At 37.4% G+C, this 24,535-nt stretch overlaps 1 protein-coding gene across 5 annotated transcripts in view; it reads left to right on the top strand.

Moving 5' to 3' along the window:
* Positions 1–23,482, top strand: part of AKAP7 (A-kinase anchoring protein 7) — a 151,138-nt gene extending 127,656 nt beyond the window's left edge. For 3 of the 5 annotated variants that reach the window (XM_039467893.2, XM_010343007.3, XM_010343006.3), the window contains one exon: positions 16,667–17,613. In XM_039467893.2, coding sequence (XP_039323827.2) covers positions 16,667–16,863 — 197 coding nt within the window. In that variant the 3' untranslated portion in view covers positions 16,864–17,613. Of the gene's footprint in view, positions 1–16,666 lie in introns of all 5 variants that reach the window. The other 2 variants (XM_039467894.2, XM_039467892.2) reach the window with 2 other exon arrangements.
* The last annotated feature ends 1,053 nt before the right edge of the window (positions 23,483–24,535 follow it).

The raw sequence follows: 24,535 nt of genomic DNA, 5'->3' as shown, positions 1-24,535 counted from the left end.
AAATATAAATGTGCAGAGTTTTGAGGCTCAGCAAGCAGGACACTGGGTCTTGGAAGCAGCTGATGGTGAAAGAACATGACCCCTCACCTCCAGAGATCCTGGGAAGAAACCCTCAGCAGCCACAGTGGGACCAACTCTGGCTTACTCTTCAGGGAGGAACAGTGGGACGCTGTTGAGGACAAGACTGGGACATTGACTTCCTTCTTTTAATCATCTCGTTGGTTCCCTGCTTTCTCCATAGCAATTAATCTTGCCTTTAGGGTGCCTGTAGAGGAAGCCCAGCATGCTAGTGACTGTTCTTAGTCTACCCTGGTACACACGCACTTCTTCCCTACAGAGAGCTAAAATACCTTTGCCTGAGAGCAGTTCTTGTACACATGGAGATCAAGAGCTTGAGAAGCAAATGTCAACTGATGGGCCAAATTAATTTATATTTACGTGTCATCAGTATATTATTACTCAATGAGTTTAAATGCTAGTTTAATTTCCTGCGATAAGAATTTACATAGTCGAAGAACTTTAATGAACAGTAGACATCACCAAAGAGAACTTTAAAACAATTTAGTTTTTGTCTGAATACTTTTTGGAGCCTCTCATGATTTGCTAATCTTAGGCCACTGAGGAAAGAAATATCCTAAATTACTTTCTTCAGTCATTCTTTGTGAAGCTAAAGCAATAAATTTATGAGGTCACCAAGCTTCAGGTTGTTTTTTTTAACAGTATGCTGGGTCTCTATTCATTTTTATGATATTCCTAGAAAGGTTGGCCAAAGGTGACCCATTCTCTTGAGTTTGTTTTAAGGATTAATCGATTTATCTTCACGTTCTCTTTTGTATCACACTCTCTGTATCCGATCCGTTATCATGACTTTTATAATTCTGGGCAAACTTGGTTGACAGATTGATTAGTATTCACAAGCAAGATGTACTGACCAAATATTTCTGTGTACCTGGATTTTCATGTTCAGACTTCAAAGAAAAACAGTGGCAGTTAAACCTATTTTATATATTTGCTAGCTAAATAATTAGAAAAATTCACAGAGTAAACCATATGCTACACACTCATCCAGAAAGCGTTTGGTTTAGGATTAGTCAGCCGAGTTAAAAGATTGCAGAGCTAGTTTTGAATAATTTTTGAAAATATGATGAAAAAACATTTCAATATAATGTTTTACCCTGTGATATTTGAAGTATTTTAATATAATGTTTCACCCTGTGATATCTAAAGTGTTTTAATGCTCTTGGTCACTCTGTAGTTTTGCTGACATTGTAGGCCCTCTCACCGAGCATAATGACTGGATATTGGCATCAAAGTTAAAATGAAGCAGAAACACTGGTCAGTGGCATATCTTATGTTTTCCTATAAAATAATCAGAATGTTCTGAGACTGAAGCTTATATTTTGTAACATTAACTGTTTTCTGAAAGTTGAATTTTCTTTAATACTATACTTCACAGATTGAAATAAGCAACCCTTAAGGCAAGCCTTAATAATCTGTGTATGTCTCAGAATCTGGAAGTGCAATTTGATCATAGTAGGTGCTTGAGAAATAGTTGATATGCAAACTCCTCAGTGTATCCTCCTGTAGCCTTCAAAATCTCTCCCTTGCATATGCTTTCAGCCTCATCGCTCCTCTCCTGCCCACCTCATCAGTTATTACCTATTACCAGAGTAGGTTCTGCTGCTATAAAACAAGCCACGCTGGTCTTAACTCTCTCTCATGACATTTCTTCCCTGCACCACCTGAGAAATATGTATTCACTCTATGCAATTTAGCTCAAACATCACCTCCTGCATGACACTTTTTGAAATGTTTCCCCCAGACAGAATTCACCACTGTCTACTTCGTGCACCCTTCTATATCTACATCTTTCCTTGAGAGCATTCATGATCTCTTATTTATTTAATGTGTTTCTACCTCTACTGAATTGCAGATTTCCTGAAGGCAGGGCCCATATTGGATTCATTTCTGTATTTATAGCATGAAGCTTATCACAAAAGAGGATGCTCAATGAATACAGGTGGAAAGAAAGATGAAAGCATGGAAAGGAAGGAAGGGAAGAAGGGAGAAAGGGAAGGAGGGCTTGTATTGCCTTAAAAGGAAGGGAGAGAAGGAGGAAGGGAGGGAGGAAGGAAGTAATTGTAAGTGCATTGCATTAATCAGTACCATTATTTAGTATTGGTCATTTCAAGGTGAGAATCAAATCTTCTAAATTTTCTGTTTTCTAATTGACTAATCATTAAATTATGTGCTATTTCTCATATAATATTTCTGTCATGTATACCTTCATTTTCCCAGAATGAGAGTACTGTGAAGTATACCTACCTGCCTGGGGGTGGGTGTCTTGGATGGACTAAACTTCCTAATTCCTAGTGAGGAAATTCACTTTCCATTACTACTGCTATGTGATTGTAGGCAATTTATACAAGCCTCATTGTCCCTACCTGTGACATGGGAAGAATGACACTTAATCTACCTCATAAGGTTTCTGTGATAAGCATATGAAATCATGTTTCTGAAAACACTTTGGAAAGTATGAAGTGTTACCTGAACAAGTAGAAAAAAGTGTTCTTGTTCCTACTGTTAGTAAGTTGGCATTATGGAAATTTTCTCAGCCTGCGAAACTTTCTGATTTTGGTGTGTCCTTACTGCTTATAAGAGGTAAAGTAATACCTGCACCTTATGATTTATTTTACTAGATTACATTAATGGCAACATTTATTCTGCTGACATACGTTGGTGAATACTGCCTTCAGAACAGGAAAGTAGCATTATTTCTGCTTAAATCAATTCCTAGCCTAGGATATCAGCCTAGAAAGAAAAGTCTATATTATCGTGAGCAGGTATTTTAGCCAAATAGGTGAAAATTAATTCCAGTCATGCTTTTAAGTTTTATGTAATGTTCTCTTAAAATAGATGATAAGAAATTACATGAATGTGATAATGTTTAGATTCTAAGGAGTCCTTCATTTTCTGATTTCCTTGTTTTTCTACCAGATGAAACCATGATTATTTGAAAATATTTGCTTGTGACATGTTTGAAACTATATTTCTTCTTTGTCATAAAAATAATTTTTCAATGATAACCATACTTCTGTTTCCTGTGGACCAGGAATTGTGTTTGGAATACATATTACATTTTTTTTTTTTTTTGAAACAGAGTCTTATTCACTCTTTCGCCCAGGCTGGTGTGCAGTGGCCTGATCTTGGCTCACTGCAACCTTCGCCTCCCAGGTTCAAGCGATTTTCCTGCATCAGCCTCCCTAGTAGCTGGGATTGTAGGCATGTGCCACCATGCCTAGCTAATTTTTTTATTTCCAGTGGAGTCAGGGTTTCACCATGTTGGCCAGGCTGGTCTCCAACTCCTGACCTCAGGTGATCTGCCCACCTCGGCCTCCCCAAACACTGAGATTAGAGGCATGAGTCACTGTGCCTGGCCTGGAATGCATACTTCTTTTATCATTACTCAGAATTGCACCTCTGAATCAGTTTTACACAAAATGACTTCACGTAGTCTTGAGCAACCAGTCAGGGATCTTGAGGCATCTCCACGTTCCAACCTGAGCAAATATAGGAACCAAAATTCAGGGAGGAAACCACCATGGTTACTATATAGTAGAGAACAATTTATGATATGGAACAGCAAATGGGAACCTACAAACAAGATGAGGCAAAACCAGTCAGCAGAACAAACTGCCATGAGCACAGTGCCCCTCTGAAATAGATTTAAACAACAGAGTGAGGGTGATCACATGTCAATCAGAATTTTGAGTACCAACTTAGTTTGTACTCTCTGAGCAAATTGGAGCGGATGCTACATATCTGAAACACTAAAGGGGAGGATTAAAACAATTTATTTGAGTCATATTTATGCTCAGAAACCACTCCAGTCTATTTCAGAGGAAATTATTTTTCCTATTTTGGTATGAAGCACACAGAAAAATATGGTTCAGAAGGAAAGCAACAGAGAATCTGAGGCCTGCAGCTGTGAGAGACTGCAGATATTATAGTTGAGATGTGTCTGAAGCAGAGAAGGGCTGAGAAAGCCATCATCATTACCAGCCACATGCTAATTGCAGAGTGACAGAGCACTAGTCCATTCATCACGTTCACAGGGTGACCCCAATAGAGGCTGAACTTGTCCCTCATCATAGGGAAGAAATTGTTCCCAATACTGTTTTATTCCATCGAGTTATAATTTACATTCATTAAAATTCACTGCATATAAGTCTGTGAGTTGTAATCAGCATAGAGTCAGAGCATCACAATCAAGACTGGGAACAGTTCCATCACTCCAGAATTCTCTCATGCCCTTTTATAGTCATCCCTTCCTGTTACATCTATCCCTAGAAAGCGCTGGTTTGTCTGCAGTCTAGTTTTGCCTTTTCCAGAATGTCATATAAATGAAATCATATAATATGTAACCCTTTGAATCTGGTTTATTTCGCACAAGGTATTTTAGATTCATCTGTATTGTTGCATGTATCAGTATTTCATTACTTTGTACTGAACACTAATCTATTGCATGGATTTACCACAGTTTATTGATTCATTCCCCAGTTGAAGAGTTTTTGGGTTGTTTCTAGTCTGGGATAATTATGAATAAAGCCACTACAAACATTCATGTATAGGTGTTTATGTGAATATATGCTTTTATTTGATTTGATTTCAAATCTAGCTAGAAGTAGATTGGTGGGTTGCACTGTAAGAATATGGTCAGTTTTGTATAAGAAATTTCTAAACTCTTTTTACCAAGTGGCTATTACCATTTTTGCATTCCCATCAGCATAGGACTTCCAGTTGCTTCACATCCTCACCAACCCTTAGTATTATGCATCCTTTTATTTGATAGTCATTCTATTGGTTGAGTAGTAGTAAATTATTGTGATTTTAATTTGTATTTCCCTGATGACTAATAATGTTGAGTCTCTTTTTACATGTTTATCCACCATCTGTATATCTTATTTTGTGAAATAACTTTTCAGTTATTTTGGCCATTTTTGTATTCGGTTGCTTGTCTTCCTATTAAGTAGTAAGAATTCTTTTTGTTTTTTGGCTACAAGTTATTTAATAGATATATTTTGCAAATACGTTCTTTCATTCTATGGGTTGTCTTTTGTTTTCTTAACAGGTTATCTTTTGTTTTCTTGAAAAGAGCAAATGTTTTATATTTTGATGAAGTTCAGTTCACCTTTTTTTTTTTTTTTTAAAGTTTGTGCTTTTGTTGTCCTGTTTAATAAATCTTTGCCAAATTCATGGTCACTAAGAAGTTCTTCTGTGTTTTCTTCTAGACAGTTTATACTTATGAAGCTCTGGTATTAGGTCTGTAAGTCATTTAATTTTTATATTAGTGTGAGATAAGGGTTGAGGTTCTTTATTTTGCATATGGATATATAATTATTATAGTACCATTCCTTGAAAAGATGATTCTCTTTTAATTGCCTTGGCTCCTTTGTTGAAAATTAATTGGCCATAAAAGTGTGAGTGTAGATTTAGATTTTTTGTTTTATTGATCTATATATCTATATTTATGCCAATACCACAGTCTGTTTCTATAGCTTCGATGTATGTCTTGAAATCAGAAAGTGTTCTTCTTGTTAAAAATCGTTTTGGCTTTTCAAGTTCCTTTATAATTTCATAAAATTTAATTTTTTTGAAGAGACGGAGCCTTGCTCTGTTGCCCAGGCTGGAAGAGCAGTGGCACCATCGTAGTTTACTGCAGCCTTGATTTTTTTTTAAGTAAATACTATTCATTATGTATAAGATACATGGTGATCATAAGAGAACATTTTACAAATTACAAATGGGAAAAGTAGAGACACATGAGTTAAATGACAGGGTAACCATTTGTAGGGAGTTGGCTTAGAATAAAAAAGTTCTTTTTTAAAGTTAGACAAGGCCATGAATAGGTATATTGCTCTGTAAAAAAAATGCTAATTACTTTGAAATATACCTCTACCAAAAAGTAGATAAGCACTGGTAGTGTGTCTAGATGTGTCCTAAGTTAAATTATATAGAGTTCCAGTGGTCCACAGTGCAACCATTGCTTTTAGGCAGGAATCTGTGAGACACTTGGTTGCCTATCACTGTAAGAGCAAAGCCCAAGGACTGGTTACCTTCCCTACCTTCCATAAGGCTTTGTTCAGTGACTTTGGAATGTGGTATCAAAAATCCCATTCATTCTGCCACAGGTTCCCTCAGAACAAACACTATAGCTTCATCACTGACATTCAGAATCCACACAAAGAATTTATTCAACAATTCCCCATCTTTTAGCTCAGAAATATTTTGGCTAAGTTCAGAAATATTTTGGCTCAAGCGATCCTCCTGCCTCAGCCTTCCAAGTAACAGGGACTACAGGTACCTGCCACCATGCCTGGCAGATTTTTAAATTTTTTGTAGAGATGGGGTCTTGCTATGTTTCCCAGGCTGATCTGGAACTCTTGGCCTCAAGTGATTTTCCCACCTTGGCCTTCCAAAGTGCTGGGATTACCATTGTGAGCCACTGCACCCAGCCTCATGTAAGTTTAAAGTCATCTTATCAAATTTATTTTTAAAAAAGCCTTGTTGGGTTTAATAGATACTGATTTGGATCTATAGAGCAACTGGGGGAGAACTGATATCTTAACCTGATATCAGTTGATCCATGACTATAGTTTATTTCTCTATTTAGGTCTTAATTTCTCTCAGGAAGTTTTATAGTTGTCAATGTATAGGTCTTGCATACATTTTATCGAATTATTCTAAGTATTTAATCTTTTATGCTATTAAAATCATTTTTAAAATTTTAATTTTCAGTTATTTGTGGCCAGTATAGAGAAATACGGTTTTTTAAGTACAGTGGTTGTATCCTGTGGCCTTGCTAAACACGTTTTTGTAGAATCCTTAGATTTCCAGACAGATGAAGTTGTAATCTGCTTGACAATTTCACTACATTTTTTTTGATCAAGAGGGTTTTATTCTTCTCCTTGGCTAATTTATTGGCTAGGACTTTGAGTATAATGCTCAATGGTAGTGGTGACAGCAGACATTTTTATCTTGTTCCTGGTTTTAGGGGAAAATCATTCAGAGTTTTACCAGTAAGTTTGGAGTTAGCTGACCATTAAGTATGCAGTTAGCTGTAGGTTTTTATAGGGGCCATTTTGGCCTAAGGATATTTCTTTGTGTTTCTAGTTTGCTAAGAGTGTTTATCATGAATGAATAAGAATTTTGTTAAATTTCTTTGAATTTTGTTAAATTCCTTTTCTAAATGTATTTAATTGATTATATTTGCTCATTTAGTTGTTGGTATAGACATTACATGGACTTATTTTCAAATGTTAATTCATTCTTGCATTTCTAGAATAAACCCCTCTTAGTTTATATCTTATCCTTTTTATATATTGCTATATTGATTTGGTAAGACTTTCTTAAGGATTTGTGTGCCTCTGTGAAGACTATTGGTCTGTAATTTCCTGTTTTCACTGTCTGGTTTAGGTAATTGGGAAGTGTTTCCTCTTCTATTTTCTGGAAGAGTATGAATTGGTAAAATTTCTTCCAAAATGTTTGATAGAATTTATCAATAATGAAGCCATCTGGGCTACTTTGTTAAAAGATTTTTAACTGTAACTTCAATTTTTAAAATACGCTTGGAGTTATTCAAGTTACCTATTTGTTCTTGAATGCAATTGGATAATTTGTGTCTTTTAAGGAATTTGCCCATTTCATCTAGTGTGTTACATCTCTTCACATAAAGTTGTTTCTATTTGTATAATCAATAGTGATGTTTCCTTCCCCCCTCCTGATATTGGCAATATGCATCTTGCATTTTTTTCTTCTGGATACAGCTTTATCAATTGTATAGATTTTTTTTTTAGAGGATTAGCCTTTGGTTTCATTGATGTTCTGTATTATCTGTTTTCTATTTCATTCAGCTACTATTTTTTATTCTTTCCTTCTTTCTGCTTACTTTGGTGTTAATTTGATCCTCTCTTCCTGTGTTCTCAGTGTGGTAGGCTTGATAACTGATTTGAGACCTTTTCTTATTTTCTAATATAAGCACTTAATGGTATAAAATACAGCCTTGGCTGCGTTCCACACATTTGCTATGTTTTGTTTTAATTTGCATTCAGTTAAATATGTTTTCTAATTCCTCTTTTGATTTCATCCTTGATTCATGGATTATTTAGAAACATGTTTAAATATAAATAAATAAAGGATTCTCAGGATATCTGTTACTGATTTCTTATTGGAATCCATTGTGGTTCAAAAACATGCATTGGATAAATTCAGTACTTTTAACTATTGAGACTTGTTTTATGGCTCAAAATGTGGTCTTTCTTGGTAAAGGTTTCCTATACACTAAAAAGAAAGTGTATTCTGCTGTTGTTGGGTGGAGTGTTCTCTAATTTTCAGTTAGGTAGATTTGGTTAGTACTGTAGTTCATGTCTTCTGTATTTTTACAGGATTTCTGGTTTATCAACTCTTAAGAATGGTCTTGAAATCTGAAATTGTAATTGTAGAGCATCTGTTAACTCTTTAGTTCTATCAGATTTTGCTTCAGGTACTTTGACACTCTGTTTATGAGGCACATGTGCATTTAGGGTTTTTACATCCTTGAAGAATTGATTCCCTCATGATTATATAATATCTCTTCCAGGTAATACTTTTTATGAAATCTGCTTTGCCTGATATTGATTCTTTAGCTTTCTTTCCCTTAGCATTAGTGTGGTAATCTTTTTCTGTATTATTACCTTTAACCTTCCTGTCTCTTCAAATTTGAAGTGGATTTTTTTTGGTAGACATCATAGTTGATTCTGATTTTTTAATACAAATCAACAATCTTTGACTGTTCTTTGGAGTGTTTAGACCATTTTATGTTTTATACAATTACCGATATGGGTGCGTTTGAATCTCCCACCTTGCTAGTTGTTTCTACTTGTGTCATCTGTTCTTTGCTGCTTTTTTCTCCTCTTTTACTGCCTTATTTTGTATTAATGAGTTTTGTTACATTTATATTTCCATCATTGGCTTATTTGCCGTGCCTCTTTTGTTTTTACTTTAGTGGTTACTGTAGTGTTTTAAAATATACATCTGCTTTCAAATAATATTATGCCACTTTATGTTTGATATAAGAACCTTATAGCTATTTGCATTTTCCTCCTCCCAATCTTTGTGTGCTATTGTTGCCATAAATTTTATTTCTACATATTTTATAATGCCCACTGAGAACAGCTTTTTCTCTTTTAAAGAAATTGAGAATAAGAAAAGGTCTTTTATTTTTACTTACGTAGGTACGGTTTTTGGTTCTCTTTTTGTCTCTGAGTATATCTAAATTTCTATCTAGTAGTATTTTCCTTTGGCCTCAAGTTTTTTCTCTGACATTTCTTCCAGTGTTGGTCTGCTGATGATGAAGTCGCTTAGCATTTGTATGCCTGAAAAAGGCATCCTTCTCCCTCATTTTTGAAAGATAGTATCTTGGGGTAAAAAATTCTATGTTGCCTTTTCTTTGTCTTTTAGTACTTTAAAATGATGCACTGTTGTCTTTTCTTCTGCACTGTTTCTGATGAGTAAGTCTGCTGTCATTCTTGTCTTTGTTTTCTCTGTATATAATGCATCTTTTTTCTTTCGCTGTTTTAAGATTCTCTTTAAATACTGGTTTTCAGAAATTTGATCATGATGTTCCTTCGTGTGATTTTCTTCACGTTTCTTGTACTTCACATTTCTTCCCAGGAATCACATTTCCTGGGATTCTTTGAGCTTCTTGATTTGAGAGTATGTAGTTTTTGTGGAATTTCAAACATTTTTGGCCATTATTTCTGCATTCCTTTTCTGTGCTCCCCTCTCTTTCCTTAACTTTCGTACCTAATTAACTTGGTACCCTGGTTTAGTATTTCTATTTATTTCTTGTTGTAATGTGTACCTCACTTTGCTACTGCATCTACCATGATTCAGATCCTCATTGTTTCTCTTTTTGTCTGTTGCAAAACCTGCCTTTATTGTTTTTAGAGATGTGGTGTTACTATGTTGCTTAGACTGGACTTGTACTCTTGGTCTCAAGCAATCCTCCTGCCTCAGCCTCCTGAGTCGCTGGGACTACAGGTGCATGCCACTGCACCCAGCTCTCTGCCTCTATATTTGCCCCTCTTCAGTCCATTGCATGGTACATAGGTCCCCTTATCCCCACCTATTTTCCAACTTTCTTTCTCCTAAGCCATCCCCACCCCACCCATACTGGCAATATGGAATACTTCCAGTACTCCAATGCATCATGCTTTCTCTTGCTTCTGTGCACATGCTCATGTCTTTCTTATGTCTGGAAACCTCCTTGCCCCTCCATCATTCCTGCCTCCATGCCTGGAAACTCCTATTCATTGAGCTGGAATACCTTTCATTTAAAAACTTACCTTGTAATCCCATCCCAAGTTCACCAGACCTTGAGTGTATTCTGTTACAGCACTTAACCTACTGTTTTGCCATCATCATTGCAATTATCTAGGTCATCCTCCTAGGCTGACTTGTGTGTGGTCAGAGACTATATCTTATCATTTTTACATGCTTAGTACTGGTACATAGTAGGTACTTACTAAAGTGTTCATTGAGTAAACAAATAATTGGCATTTAGCAGGTATTGGGCATATTCTTCTTAAAATACGTTGAATTCAGATTAAATCATAACCTACATTTGAGAGCCTAGCCTGCTATGTTTCAGGCACCATTTTAGGCACTTCCCATACATTATCTTTAATCCTTATACCATCAATTCAAGGTATATATTGTCATCCCCATGATACCCCAACTTTGGTTTAGAGAGGTCGCAGACAAAGTTGTGCAGATGGAAAATGCCAAAATTTGATTTCAAACTTGAATGTATATTATGTTTTTCTCTCCTTGTACACACATTAAGAGTTCTGTCATATCACCATCAGTATATTCTCAGACTTCCAATAGGAAATGACAGCTATCTACAGAAATTTATAGGTAGCAATGAGAATCATAGACTCGGAGAATTGATGTCACAGACTGACAGAGGAAAGTCTCTAAGGGGCTGTTCTGGGATATCAGGAAAGGGGAAGCAGGAGGGTTCATAGGTAGGCTGCGTGGTCTACAAACATTCAATGCATGCCTGCCGCCATCTTTGATGTGACCATTGTGAGGAGCCATGTGGGGGGCCCAGGCCATAGGGATCATCCTGAACCATGTGGTTTGAGGATTCCTACAAGGATGCGTGGATCAGGGGGCTGGCTTCAGACAGCATCTTGGGGAATAGTGGAAAGAAATGAAGAATGAAGACTCTGTATGTGCCAGCACTTGCTGTGTTTACAAAAGGCCTGAAGGGTTCATAATGCTTTGTCATTATTGACACTTTGGCTGAGGCTGGAATCACCACCCCTGCCCACTCAGACTGTAGGCCAAATGCCTGCTGAGACTTTAAGCTCCCCTTTGTTACTTCTCTCAAGGCTACTCTTGATTTTCAGTTTAGCTGCATTCCACCCCTACCATCTCCAGTGTAAAAATGATGAGGGTGAGGTTGGGTAGAGGGACATATTGGTAGTAGTCTCCAAAACCCCTCTGGGGATTTCCTTTTGTACATATAGCAATATCATTTTTCTGTTTATTCTGTGCTGCTGAATCCAGAATAAACCTTACAAAGGCATGGTTCCTTCCCTTTTGAAATTTACACTCTACAAAATGTTTTAAAATATGGTTTTAGTGTTTTAATTATAAAACTTTCTGGTGTGTGTGTGTTGGGGATGAGTTTTGGTTTTTGGCAAGAGGAGGGGAGCTGTATTTGCAGGAACTGTTTCCTGGGGTACTGCAGCTAATACTTTTGACAGATAAGGGTCCCAGGGCAGTGCCAGTTTAAATGTGCACTTGAGGATGATTCCTGACCTGTCCTTCCTTTCAGATCAGTTGCAGGTAGTGTGCAAGGCAGCTATGTGTGCCATAACTTTCTGAATAGCCTACAGATCTATATTTAGTGCTTCTTTTTTAGTTAGATGGATAAAAGAAAAGGTAAGCTCAGTTAGAAAAAAAAATTCCACTTCGAAGGAGGACACCCTTATGAATCGGGAACAGGAAGTTCCAGTGAAGGGAGGATGCTTAGGAAGCTTACGTTCAGATATCGAATGAGGTTTTTGATAGTTAGGATGTGAGCAAGTGAGAACTTTTAATGTTTTCATGTTTACTGTTTGAATGTTATTATTTTATCATGGTTGTACTCTATCTTAAATTGTAATGAAGACTTTCTTTGTTCCCTTTTCCAAAAACTTAGCCTGATTTGTTCTTTTCAGGACAAAGAGGCACCTGAACATTGGCAGTGGGTAGGGTGTTGTTGTAATGGTTTCTGGAGCCCTTCATGTGACATCAGTTAAGCTGTTCTTGGGTCAACTCACACGTAAGACCAGCTGAAGCACATTAATGTTGACCTTCAGTTTTCCCAGTAGGTGTAAAATATTTTTGCTACCACAAAGGAGTTGTTTATTTTCTTTTCAGTGACCACAAATATAAATTTTACCCTTGTACTGATTTGGTATCAGAGATCTCAGGTTAATATAAACAAAAACGGAATCATAGGTAGGAACCCTGGATGAATGATGCCATAACTCCTATGGAGAGTAGAATTGCTTACTTGAAGTTGATTGAAAAGTTTCTTAAGTCTGTATCTTTAGGGCCAGTGCTGTGTTTGGTGTGCTTAAAAATGTTTTCATGACCTTTCTTTTATATTTTTGCTATTCTCCTAAGAAATTGATCAAAGATATTCTGGGGGATTTGTAAAATAACAATGTCAAAGACAAAGGTTAATCTGCTATTTTATTTGGTAGGATGTTAAGTAGCCCTGTAGCCCAAAAAAGAATATTCCTATCAAGAGTGTGTTGCTTATGTTGGCAATACTTTTTATTTATACTTCTGTTGGAATACCAAAAGATAGTTTGTATATGTTGCAGCAGCATGTTGAACTGCCTTTGTCGAAGGAGCTGCAGTTAAAACGAGTGTAGCCATTTAAGCAGTCAGACAAATGCTGCATTTTTCCTCTGCTGACTACCTGAGAGGTATCTAATATGGTTTGGATACTCTCATCTTAAGATCCCTCTTTTTAATTAAGTTGAATTCAGTCTGCTAGGAGTGGGAACACAAACGAGATCTCAGGATGAAAATGTCTATTTTTTGAATTGCTGCATTATTGCAGGGCTCTGTGATAAGCTTTCCTGTAGACTCATCCCTGGGCTAATGGTCATAGTCTGAGGGTACTTTGTGGAAATCATAAAGGGAGGCCGGAGTCCAGGACAGATCTGGAAGATTGTCTTGTAAATTTATTGTTTTGATTGGTTGGTTAGTTAATTAATTATTATAGGTAACTAATATTTGTCCCATAGATTAGATATTTGGTTTTACTGACCAGGTTCATCAAGCAAAGTAGAGGTAAATTTTTCACATGGATATTTAAATGATTCCAGAATTATCTGCTCTTGTTTTAAATTTAGTATTAAATTTACATTTCTGGTCATGGTGTGCTGTCCTTATAGGAAGGTAGAAACATTTTTAAATGTTGCTTTTGCCTTCAAGTACTTCAGTCATCAATTCACTTGACTAACAAATGTGTATTGAGCTCTTATTGTGATGAATAATTGGTGTCCTATATTAGCAGAGGGATAGATAACTGAGAAGCTGAGGCTATAATTTCTATACTCAAGACTGTGTCTTTAGCAGAGCAGATAATCAGTAATGTTGAATAAATATATTAATAAATAATTCTCATAATTTGTAAAGAAATTAAGAAAAAAGCCCAGTGGGATGTTGTTGTGCTCACTTCATTGTATCCTTGTAGGCTGTTAGAGTTCCAGGCATATCTAATATATTCTCAGTACACAATCGTTGAATGAATGACCAGATGGCCATGTGCTATACATGCAGTGAGAGTTATTAGAATCCAGTGGAGGCTCTTCAGTTCCAGCTAGGATAGTGTATTAGTTCGTTCTTGCATTGCTATAAAGAAATACCTGAAATTGGGTAATTTATAAATATAAGTAGTTTACTTATCTCATGGTTCCACAGGCTGTATAGGAAGCATGGCTGGGGAGGCCTCAGGAAGCACAATCATGGCAGAAGGTGAAGGGGAAGCAGGCATGTCCTATATGGCTATAGCAGGAGGAAGGGAGAAAAGCGGGGAGGTGCTATATACTTTCAAACAACCAGATCTCATGAGAACTCACTCACTGTCTTGAGAACAGCAAGGGGGAAACACACCCCCATGATCCAATTACCTCCCACCAGGTTCTTCCTCCAACATTGGGGATTACAATTCTGCAGGAGATTTGGGTGGGGACCGAAATCCAAACCATATTAGCTAATCAGGAAAGGCTTCATGGAGTAGATGGGATTCTAATTGCTGAAAGAGAGGGAGGGCCGTCTAAAAATTGGGAATGGCATGGAAGCCTCTGAGGAGATGTTGGAAGCTGACAGTGGAGGTGTGCAGTGGTGGGCTGTCAGGCTGGAAAGGCAGATGCTGGAAAGCCTTGGCAGACAGGCATGTTTCCCTGTAGAGGGAGGAGTGAAAGAGATGTTTTAGAAATAATAATCTAGAGGTTTTATACCAGGCACATTGAGAACGGGAGAGATCATGAAGCACAATTGACAACACTTGTACTTTAAGGGGCTTAATGAGGGAAAGGAAGCCATCAAAGATGGCTACAATCTTGTTTTGAGCTTGACTGACTTGAATAGTAGTAAAAGCATAAACAAAAATAGGACATCAGAAGGGAAAATTAGATTTTTGTAGAGATTTAAACATTAAATCTCTTAATGTTTAAGATTAATAGGGACACTTCACTGTGGACTAGTAGAAATCGCAGAAGCATGAAACATTGGACCTGAAAGGGATTTGAAGGTTGAGCCATTCATTAGACTCAAATACAGCCCTGTCATCTTGCTGATGAGAAAGCTGACTAGATTCAGGAACAGCCCCCAACACGCATTGTCTGGCCTTGATACAGAGCATAAGCAGGATGGCAGATGTAGACAGTCATTTACAATGTTTTGAAGGGTACTTAGAAAGTGTTCCTTCATTTGCAGTTGGATTTTTCCCTTTTAAATGGGAAGAATCATTACACAAACACTTCCAGGTAATGCATTTGGAGATGTTGTCTACAGAGTATAAACACTGTGTGTAAGATTGAGATAAAAATCACGAAATATTAGGCAATATATTCATTCACTCTTACTGATAAACAAAAAATCTTAACTTGCCACCCAAGGTGACATTACCAGTGAATTTCTTTCATAGTATCCTGACAGCTTTTTATTTAGTAAGTTCAATTTAGTTATTACTGAATTGCCATTTATTTAATTCTAAACATATGTTGCGCTGCAAATGTTCTGTCTTGGACTTCTGATCATGGGTCTGGGGTGCCATATTGCCACCTCTGAGGAGAAGGCAGTTGCCAGGGTTCCCACTGTTAGTGTTTCTAGATGGGTCTTACCCCACTCTCTCCTGCTCAGGATGTTGCTGGGAACGATGGGAATGCTTGTAAGCAGAATTGGTCTTGACGGGTGTTACATGTACGTTGAGTGCTCTGAAACAAGGTTGGGAGCCAGTTCTCACCCTTGGCATACCTGCTTCTGTTCTTCAATCCCTATTATACCTGAGTACAGCAAACAGTGTCGATCTTCCAGCTCACACCATTTGTATTTGCCTGTCCCAGATCCAGAGATGCAAGTGCAACACTGGCTTTGCCTTACGGAATTTATAGGTGATCTTCCAAAACTGAGCTGATCTTAATGTGTGAAAGTCCTATGACTTCTTTGCCTCCAGCCTTGTTCTTTCCTGGGTCCCCAGCTCGATGGGAGGAGGTTGAACACTGAATGGACATGGGGAAGGAGCCCCTTAGTTCCTTTCCCCAGTTAAGGGGGGCAAGGAAGAGAGTGACTTGGAAATGTATAGCATGAGAATAGTTGGGTACCAGCTCTTTTAGAGTAAAATGAAAGAATAATTAGACTTGGATCATCACGATCAGCAAAGTAAAATGACCATAAAACATTTACATCTAGTAATTTACCATCATAATCCTAATTTTTCTTTGAAGAATTTCCTATTTCTTAAATAGCAGTGATAGCACTGAGATTAAAAAAATGCTAGTCTTAAAAGCTTATTTTAAACCAGTTCCTAGTGGTAGTAACTGTCTTTCTCTTCATGGCAGTGCTGAGCATTTATTAACCACCAACCTATAGGCCAAGCATTTTTAGATTAGTTATCTTAAGTAATGAGATAGTAGGGAAATCTTGATGATCTGATATTTGACATTGGAGAATGGGAAGCAGACGTCATAGATCTACTTAGTGAATTCACATGTCTGAGACTCAACGTGGTGGGGACATGGACATTAGTAGTAGTAATTAGCCTTGGATGAGAGAAGAACAGAAATTCATATATAAGTGGGAAACAGCCGGTGCTGCTAGGTAGAGCTTGTCTAGATTGGGGCTAATGAACTACTTTTCAAACTGAAGGCGTCAGGAATAGACAGGCTCCTGCTTCCACAAATACCAAATGAAAAGCCAACCCACTGTTCTTGAATTTATAGATCCAATTTACACTTGCTCTTTTTAACTAATGGAACTAGCCGGCCCCTGCACGCCAAGTTTCTGTGGCAATGTGATCTCAGTGACCTCTCTTCTCTATTGTGGAATGTAGGTGAAAAGAACGGAGGGGAGCCTGATGACGCTGAACTGGTAAGTCTCAGTAAGAGGCTGGTGGAGAACGCGGTGCTCAAGGCTGTCCAGCAGTATCTGGAGGAGACACAGAATAAAAACAAGCCGGGGGAGGGCAGCTCTGTGAAAACTGAAGCAGCTGATCGGAATGGCAATGACAATGAGAACAACAGGAAATGAGGCCGGAACACAGGCCCTCAAGTCTGTGCAAAGCATCCCTGCTCCCCTCTGCTGAGTCTAGGGCCTGACTTGCAGCGTGCTGTTTAAGTTTCTCTGGTTCAGTCTATGGAGATTGCCTAATACTTTCATGATCAATGTGTTGGCGTTTCTGAAACACAACAAGAAAAACGGAGTGCTGGGACTGGCAAAGGAAATTAATTTATGAAAGAAGAATGGCCCAAGTGTCACTCGCCCTCAGCCATGCACAAGGGAGAGAGAACTTTGGGTTTTGCCTCCTGGACAATAATTACAGGCCGCGAAAGAGGCCTTGCCATCAATGGAATACTGCCATTTATATTGCTTAGCAGGGCATTTGACTACTTTATCTGAGGCCAGAACTCTCACACACAGCTATCAAGTGCTAAGTTTAAAATAATCACTGTTGAAATTGTCATCTGTACAATTAGTCCATAATGTTTCATGTCTGTCCTAAGTGTGCTGTTGCTATGCAGTGATCTTTATTTATAGTAAATTATGTTTCATGTAAATGATATATTTTTGGTGAAATGCAACCTTTTCTATAAAATGTGGACATTTTAAAGTTTTTTTAAAATCCTATTTTGATAAGTCAGTATGCCATATTTAATGAAATGTATTATATAATTTTTTTTTCTTAGGCAAGAAACCTATTGGAATTCAAGAATTAATTAATGAAGCTTTGCATCGAGAAATGATGGGCCTGAAGTCCAAAGTGAAACAGATAAAGGAACTTTTATTAAAGCCTGAGACTCAGGCCAAAATTAGGAGGGAGCTTTTTGAAGGAAGACTTATTAATAACAGTAATCCAGCAAATGATGTTATTTTCGGCACAACTTTGACATAAGCTCTACATTGCAATTGTGGCAACATAGCCTCTGAAATCTTTCCAGCTTACTAAGTAGCTCTTTGGTAAACACCAAAGAAGTTTCTGATAGTGTCTGCACAACAGCAAACCAACATTTGGTGAGGAATTAGCAATTTCTTGCCAAAGAAAACTGATTCTGCCCTGTTATTTTTTGAGCTAAACTTGTGTTTTAGAATGTCTGTTTCTGTGATATTGAGAGTTGTTTTATAAAAATGATTTCTTAATTAGCTGTTGTGAGATATATTTCTTGGGTCCTTGCAGAAAAAAATACAGACTGTGAAGAAATCATTCACAGACAAATAGAACAAAACAGAGCCAACGACAGTATTTGAAGGGTCACTTGCCTCCTGTTGACATGATTGTTGCTAAATCAAAAGAGACATTGTCCAGGTGTGTCTATATCTAGTGTTACTTTTAATGAGAATTTGAATGTTTATTGAACAATAGTACTTGAACGAACATTTATCAATGTAATTATTGCGATCACTGGTTGAGAATGTTTTATATATCCTTATAATATTTTTCACTGATCAAAATGTAGTTTGTTTTTTCATTTCTTAAGGAATTCATGTTTGAGATTTTTATTTTTTACATTTCTGAAGGTAAGCTCCAGGTCTTATCATATCCCTTGTAATCTGAATGTGTTTGCACTGGTTCGGTTTTAAAGAGCATTCTGGAAAAACTTTCCCTGGTATGATGATTGTTGGTAACAGCTTTTTCTATAGTCATTGCAAAATGGCTGCTACCAATAGATCATGATGGAGGGGAAATCACTGGAGATCAAATATGTAAAATCATTTCAAATATAAAATCCAGTTTACTCATGGATTTTAGCTATTTTTTCACTGAGTAAATTATACTACATTTATTTACAAATGAGTTTATGCATTTTCATGGCTCTTAATAAACATATTGTTTTCCCTTGCCTTTCCTCATTTCTTCACTGTTGGGAGTAGTTGGATCTATGTTGGCGTAATGAAGTTATCAACAGGAGCTCAGATAGCTTCAGTGTTACTTCACCTCTATGTTCCTGTCCTTCATGCTAAGGTAGCACAGTGGTCAAAGCACCTTCAACTTCACACTTTAAAATCGTATCAAATCAGTCAGCTTCACCGAGAATTAACAGCAGAACCTTAAATTCAAAGAAAATCTAAATAGCATCTTATAAACAGCTAAGAATGTGCCAGTGATGTGACATCCTAGCAAAGATGAAAAGTGGAGATCGATTCCAGTGCAGCATCCTGGAGCTGTTTGCTGTGAAACCCCTTTCAGTGGTAGAGGGCTTGACTGTTTGTCGATGGGTTCTTTAAGTAAATCCTTAAGGTAGAAAGCAAAGATAGTTTTGGCCTTGCCTTGTGTTTCAAATAAGGGAACAGACTCCAAGAGGTGGCATACCTTGTCCAAGGCCTCACTGCTGCTGGAGAACTGGACCTGAACTGTCACCCAGGACTCTGTCAATGCCCTGGTGTTATCCTCACCACCCTATAATCTAAGTTAATGATATTTCTGCAGAGAGAACACTTTTCAGCATGTATCTACAAGTTATCCTCTGGGAGCAATTCTTAATCCAGCTAGATAATTTGAAAGGCAAAAATAGTATCCTTTTTGCAATCTGAGGTTACATGTCTTATTGTTACTTTAGTTTAAAATCATGATTTTTGTTAAATACAAAGTCCCAGGTTGTGTGCCATGTGATTAGGCTCATGATTAAATTTCTTGCCTTCAGTGACCCTATTAGGAAGTAATTAGTACTTTTACAGATTAGGAAACAGGGGCCCTGTGTGGTTAAATAGCCCAAGTTTATAAAGCTCATAAAGGTAAGGTCAAATTTAAACTCGGATCTGTTCTCAGTCAAAGCCAACACTTTTCCCACAATGCAGCGCTTCTTCTCTCCGTGAAGTATGATATATTTGACAAATTAAAGAAGTTTAAGAAAAGGAAAGTCACCTTCTTTTGACTAAACTAGCTTCCTTGCAGCCCTGAATTTCTCTGAACATATATGAGAGCGATAAGCTGATGTGATGGAACTGAAAAGCAAATCAGCTAGATAGATGCTTAATGTAGGGATTAAGGAGTCTAAACCTCATCAATGAAATCTCCATTGAAGAAGGTTTATAAACGGAAGGTATAAAATAAAACAAATTATCTTCATTTTCCATTTTTAAAAGCTAATAAGACTTTAATTTGCACAACTCTAAGTCTGAAATGTTCCAAGTGACTTTATTCCCATTCGTCACAGAATAACTGCTCTTTGGGCCACAGAGACAGAGTAAGTTGTCCTGAGTTGGTACTGTATGTTACATAGCCTTGTCTTGTGACAGGGAGGCTGCATGGTTCGCAACAGAGTGTTGGCTTGGGCCTCCTAGACTGTGTCTTCCAGACTTGGGTCCACCACTGACACGTGATCTTGACCAAACCAGTTCACTTTTCTGAGCCTCACCACCCAATCTGGAATTGGAAAGAGTTTGGCCATGTGATTTTCAAGGATCCTAGAACAGTGCTCTTTGTGACCACAGCATGATGCTACTCATGGTGATGCCACCGTCTCAGCTACTGCTGTGTGAGGCCTTGATGCAGCCTCCCGACTTCATCTGTTGGCAGGAAGAGCTTAGAGTTCTAGAAGACTTTCCACTCTGTTTGACTTGTGTTGGTTGTCAGCTTCGGGTAGGGAAGCCCCAGATTCCAACATTTTTGGGGATCAGTCACTGGAAAAATAATATGTCCTTTATGAATTACAAATGTCAAAAAGTAATATTTTCAACAGCAAGACAAAATTCTGTCAGCTTTGAACTTGGTCCCATTTACAAAATCTTAGATTATTATTATTGTATTAATCTACTTCTAAGTATAGAAGTATTTATTTTTATAGGCCTTTAAGATATACTAGATTTATGTTCAGTGAATTTTAATTTTTAAGATTAATTTTAATTAAAATTTAGAGACAAAAATCTTAATTTTAAGATTCAAATTATTCATTTCAAACCCCAAATATGCTAACCTTCCGGTCATCCCAGCAGGAAGATATTCCCATAAGGAGGTAATTAAAGCAGTTTGACTTCATGTTCTATACATCATTTCAGGCATATGACCACACAGATGTGTTTGCTTCTCTGCACTCAATCACAGATGCAGAAACTATCACATCGTGTAACAAATTAGGAATTTATTTCATTATACAATCAAAATAATGATTTATTTCATTATATAATCAAACTATAGATTTTATACTATAAAAACCTATGTATCTCCACAAATAAATTGATGAATGGATAACCTGTCATCAACCCTTGTTTTCAGCCTTTTCAAATCTCACCTACAATCACTTTATCTGTGAACGAACTGTAGCTACAATCCTGAATTCCTGTTTTCCCAGGTAGATAGACTTCATGTAAAAATAAATAAACTTGATGTACTTTAAAAAACAGTTTCTAGAGATCTGTATGAATTTGATAGCAGCACACATGCTAATGAGACAAGTCCCTAGATTATTTCATTCACACTAAAAATGAATATTAAAGCAGTTCACTTGGAGTCCGTGAATTTAAAATTGTGATGTTAACTATAGTACTTCATTTCTGCATCACAGTTTTGGGTATAAAGCCTTATTTATAAGGTAATTTGAGAGCTTCTAAAGAGGAAGGTGCTATTATCATCTCCAAGGTAATATGCTCAAAACTACTTATTTGAATCCATTAAGTGTAACTGATAAAATTAGATGATTTGGGATGATTTTAAAATGTAAACTGCATGCAGTATTTCTTCTTCTACATATCCCATCCTTTGATGATTTATTGGAAGACCAAGAAATTCTATTATAGCATCAACGAAACAGTTAAACTAAGAAATTAATTCATTGTTTTCAGTAAAGCTATGTTGTTTTCCCTGTAACGGTTCACATTATTTCTGGAAAGCTACTATTAAATGACACTGCCTTATGTATTTATATGTTACATTCTTTGATCTGGGAAAAGTGACACAGTCCCACCAACTTATGATATATGTAGCTCTTGTTCCTAGGTAAACACAGCAAATTGGTAGAACACTTTATTTATTTATTTATTTATTTATTTATTTATTTATTTATTTATTGAGACAGGGTCTTGCTCTGTCACCAAGGCTGGATTGCAACAGTGCAACCAGATTATAGCTCACTACAGCCTCCAAATCCTGAGCTCAAGGGATCCTCCTGCTTCAGCCTCTTGAGTAGCTGGAACTAGAGGCACACTACCATGCCCAGTGAATTGTAAATTTTTTTGTAGAGACAGGGTCTCACTGTTGCCCAACTTTGCCTTGAACTCCTGGCCTCAAGTGATCGTCCTACCTTGGCCTCCCAAAGTGCTGAGATTACAGGCATGAGCCACCCGTACCCGGCCTGGTACAATGCTTTAAATTATTCCCGATATTTCCTGCCCAAAACCACTTGGCACAATATTGCCATAATAATGTCTTTGAACAAAAGACATTGACTTCACTGATTTGTTTTTAGCTACATATGTTATCTTACCCACAATTTCAAAAAATCTTTTTTTTTGAAACCACTACTGTGGGATATATGAAGTTGTAGGAGGTGAGAGGACAAAGAAATAAGTCTTACAGCTGGACAGGAATTACAGTGTTGAGGAAAGAAACAAAAATGATACTTATGCATGAATCCAAAGAATATCTGATATGCTAATTGAAGCAGAGAAAATAGAATGAATATGCAACAGTGGGGAGAGACTAAGCATATCTTTTCAAGATTCTGGAAGACAAATTTAGAAGCTGTTTTTACCAGGTCTGTGCTCAAGAAGTGTCTTTAGGGAGAGGTCTATAACAAGGGCTTTTGATGATTGGGTGGACATTTGTCACACTTGGTGACTGCTCAGTGTCATTTGAACCCTTTCCTATGTTCCTGTAGCTTTTTACCTTGTGAGCCTTGCTTCTCCAGGACACAGGCCCTAAGGTGGAGGCCAAGAACTCACTCTCTCAGCCTTCCATTTCACTGGGGTTCAGATATGTGACCTGGACTCCACCAAGCAGCAGGGGAACCCTGCATGGAATCAGTTCATTCTGGCAGGGATGGTGGAGAGATACGCATCAGAAGCAGCAGCAGAAAGGCTCTGGCTGGCTGGGTTGTCCCATATCCCACATATCCCTATTCTGTGTAGGAAGTACAAGCTGGTAAAAAGCAGCAGCTGGATTCTCCCAGAGCAGCCGCAGTGTAACAAGGCATTGTTCCTACTGCTTAGCCACTCAGCCTAATTTTGTGGACCTTCTAAAGATTCTGTGAACTACTGAATATCCTTTATTAGTTCCCTTTCTACTTACACTAGCCAAAGTTTGTTCTGTTATTTGCAGCTAAAAATCTTGACTAATAAAGGCTCTACTCACTAAATCAGTATTTCAATACAGGGCACAACTGGCATTTTGGATTGAAGACTTCTTTGTAGTGTGGGACGGTTCTGTGCATAGTAAGTTACCATTCCAGAGTCCCAGACACCAAATTCCAGTAGCAGATTCTTGTTATTGTGACAACTAAATGTGCCCCACATATTTCCCGATTCCCTTCAGAATGGGGTCACACAATCCCCAGTTGAGGAGTACACTATTAAATACACTAAATGTACACTAAATACACTAAAAATTCAAAAATTAGCCAACTGTAGTGGCACTCACCTGTAATCCCAGCTACTTGGGAGGCTGAGGCAGGAGAACCGCTGGAACCCAGGAGGCAGAGGCTGCAGTGAGCCAAGATCGTGCCACTGCACTCCAGCCTGGGTTACAGTGTGAAACTCCCATCTCAAAAAAAAAAAAAAAAAAAAAAAAAAAAAAAAAAAAAAAAAAAAAAATCAATGACTCAGAAATTCTTGAGTTTTCACCATGGCAGAGAAGAAACAACTTGCTGAAATGCTGAAACATGCTCTGCTAATGAGATAAAAGAACTGCTGAGGTTGGTTTGAACTAAGATGGCCCACCGGAGTTTATGCAGAATGAGTGTGCTGAAGTCGCAGCCTGAATTCCCACTGCAGGTTTCATACTAACATCGCCTGAATTTACACACGGGACCCATGAAGTAGTATGAACTGCGCATGCCTAAGGACGATCCAGACCGCCCCTTTCCTTCCACCAACCACCTGTTAAACCCAGTATCCACCCCTTAAACCTCCTCTAATGTAATTATGACCTTAAGGCCAGCACCAGGAGACAGATTTGAACTTGACTCCCATCTTCTGGAGAGTTGATTTTCAATATAAATCTTTTGTTTTCCAAAAACTTGATGTCATAGTATTGACTTCCAGCACATCAAGCAGAGAGCCCCATTTGCTCAACGACAGGTTGACATCAGGTAACTGAAACCACAGGTAAGGGGGGACTGCTATGTTTTAACATAAGGAATATTAGTTATATGTTAGAAATATGAGTATTTTAATATAAGAAAAGTATTAATTTTCCCTGAGAATCATGGTAGAAATGTTTTAGATAGAAATGGGAAAGAACTATTCATTTCAGACTCTACTAACACCTGGAGAAAGTGGCTTCTGATTGACACACCTGGAAATACACAGAGAAGTTCAAGGGAACATTCAAATCAAAGGAATGAAATAAGCAGATGAAAGAGAGCACATCATATTAAGTACAGATTTAGAGGATTCAAACTTTATTTTTGCACAGAAATCACCAGACTTTACTGCATTCATAATCTTTTATGCCCATCCTAAATAAATCTTACAGTTTGTCATCAAGCATAATGAAAATCAGTGAATCCTCTAGACCTAACTGTAATAAAACAATGTACAGTTTTTGCTTAAT

The sequence above is a fragment of the Saimiri boliviensis genome, chromosome 4 (assembly GCF_048565385.1).
Source record: "Saimiri boliviensis isolate mSaiBol1 chromosome 4, mSaiBol1.pri, whole genome shotgun sequence".
Lineage (NCBI taxonomy): Eukaryota > Metazoa > Chordata > Mammalia > Primates > Cebidae > Saimiri > Saimiri boliviensis.
Note: the sequence above shows the minus strand (reverse complement) of the source record. Positions and strands in the feature narration are given on the sequence as shown.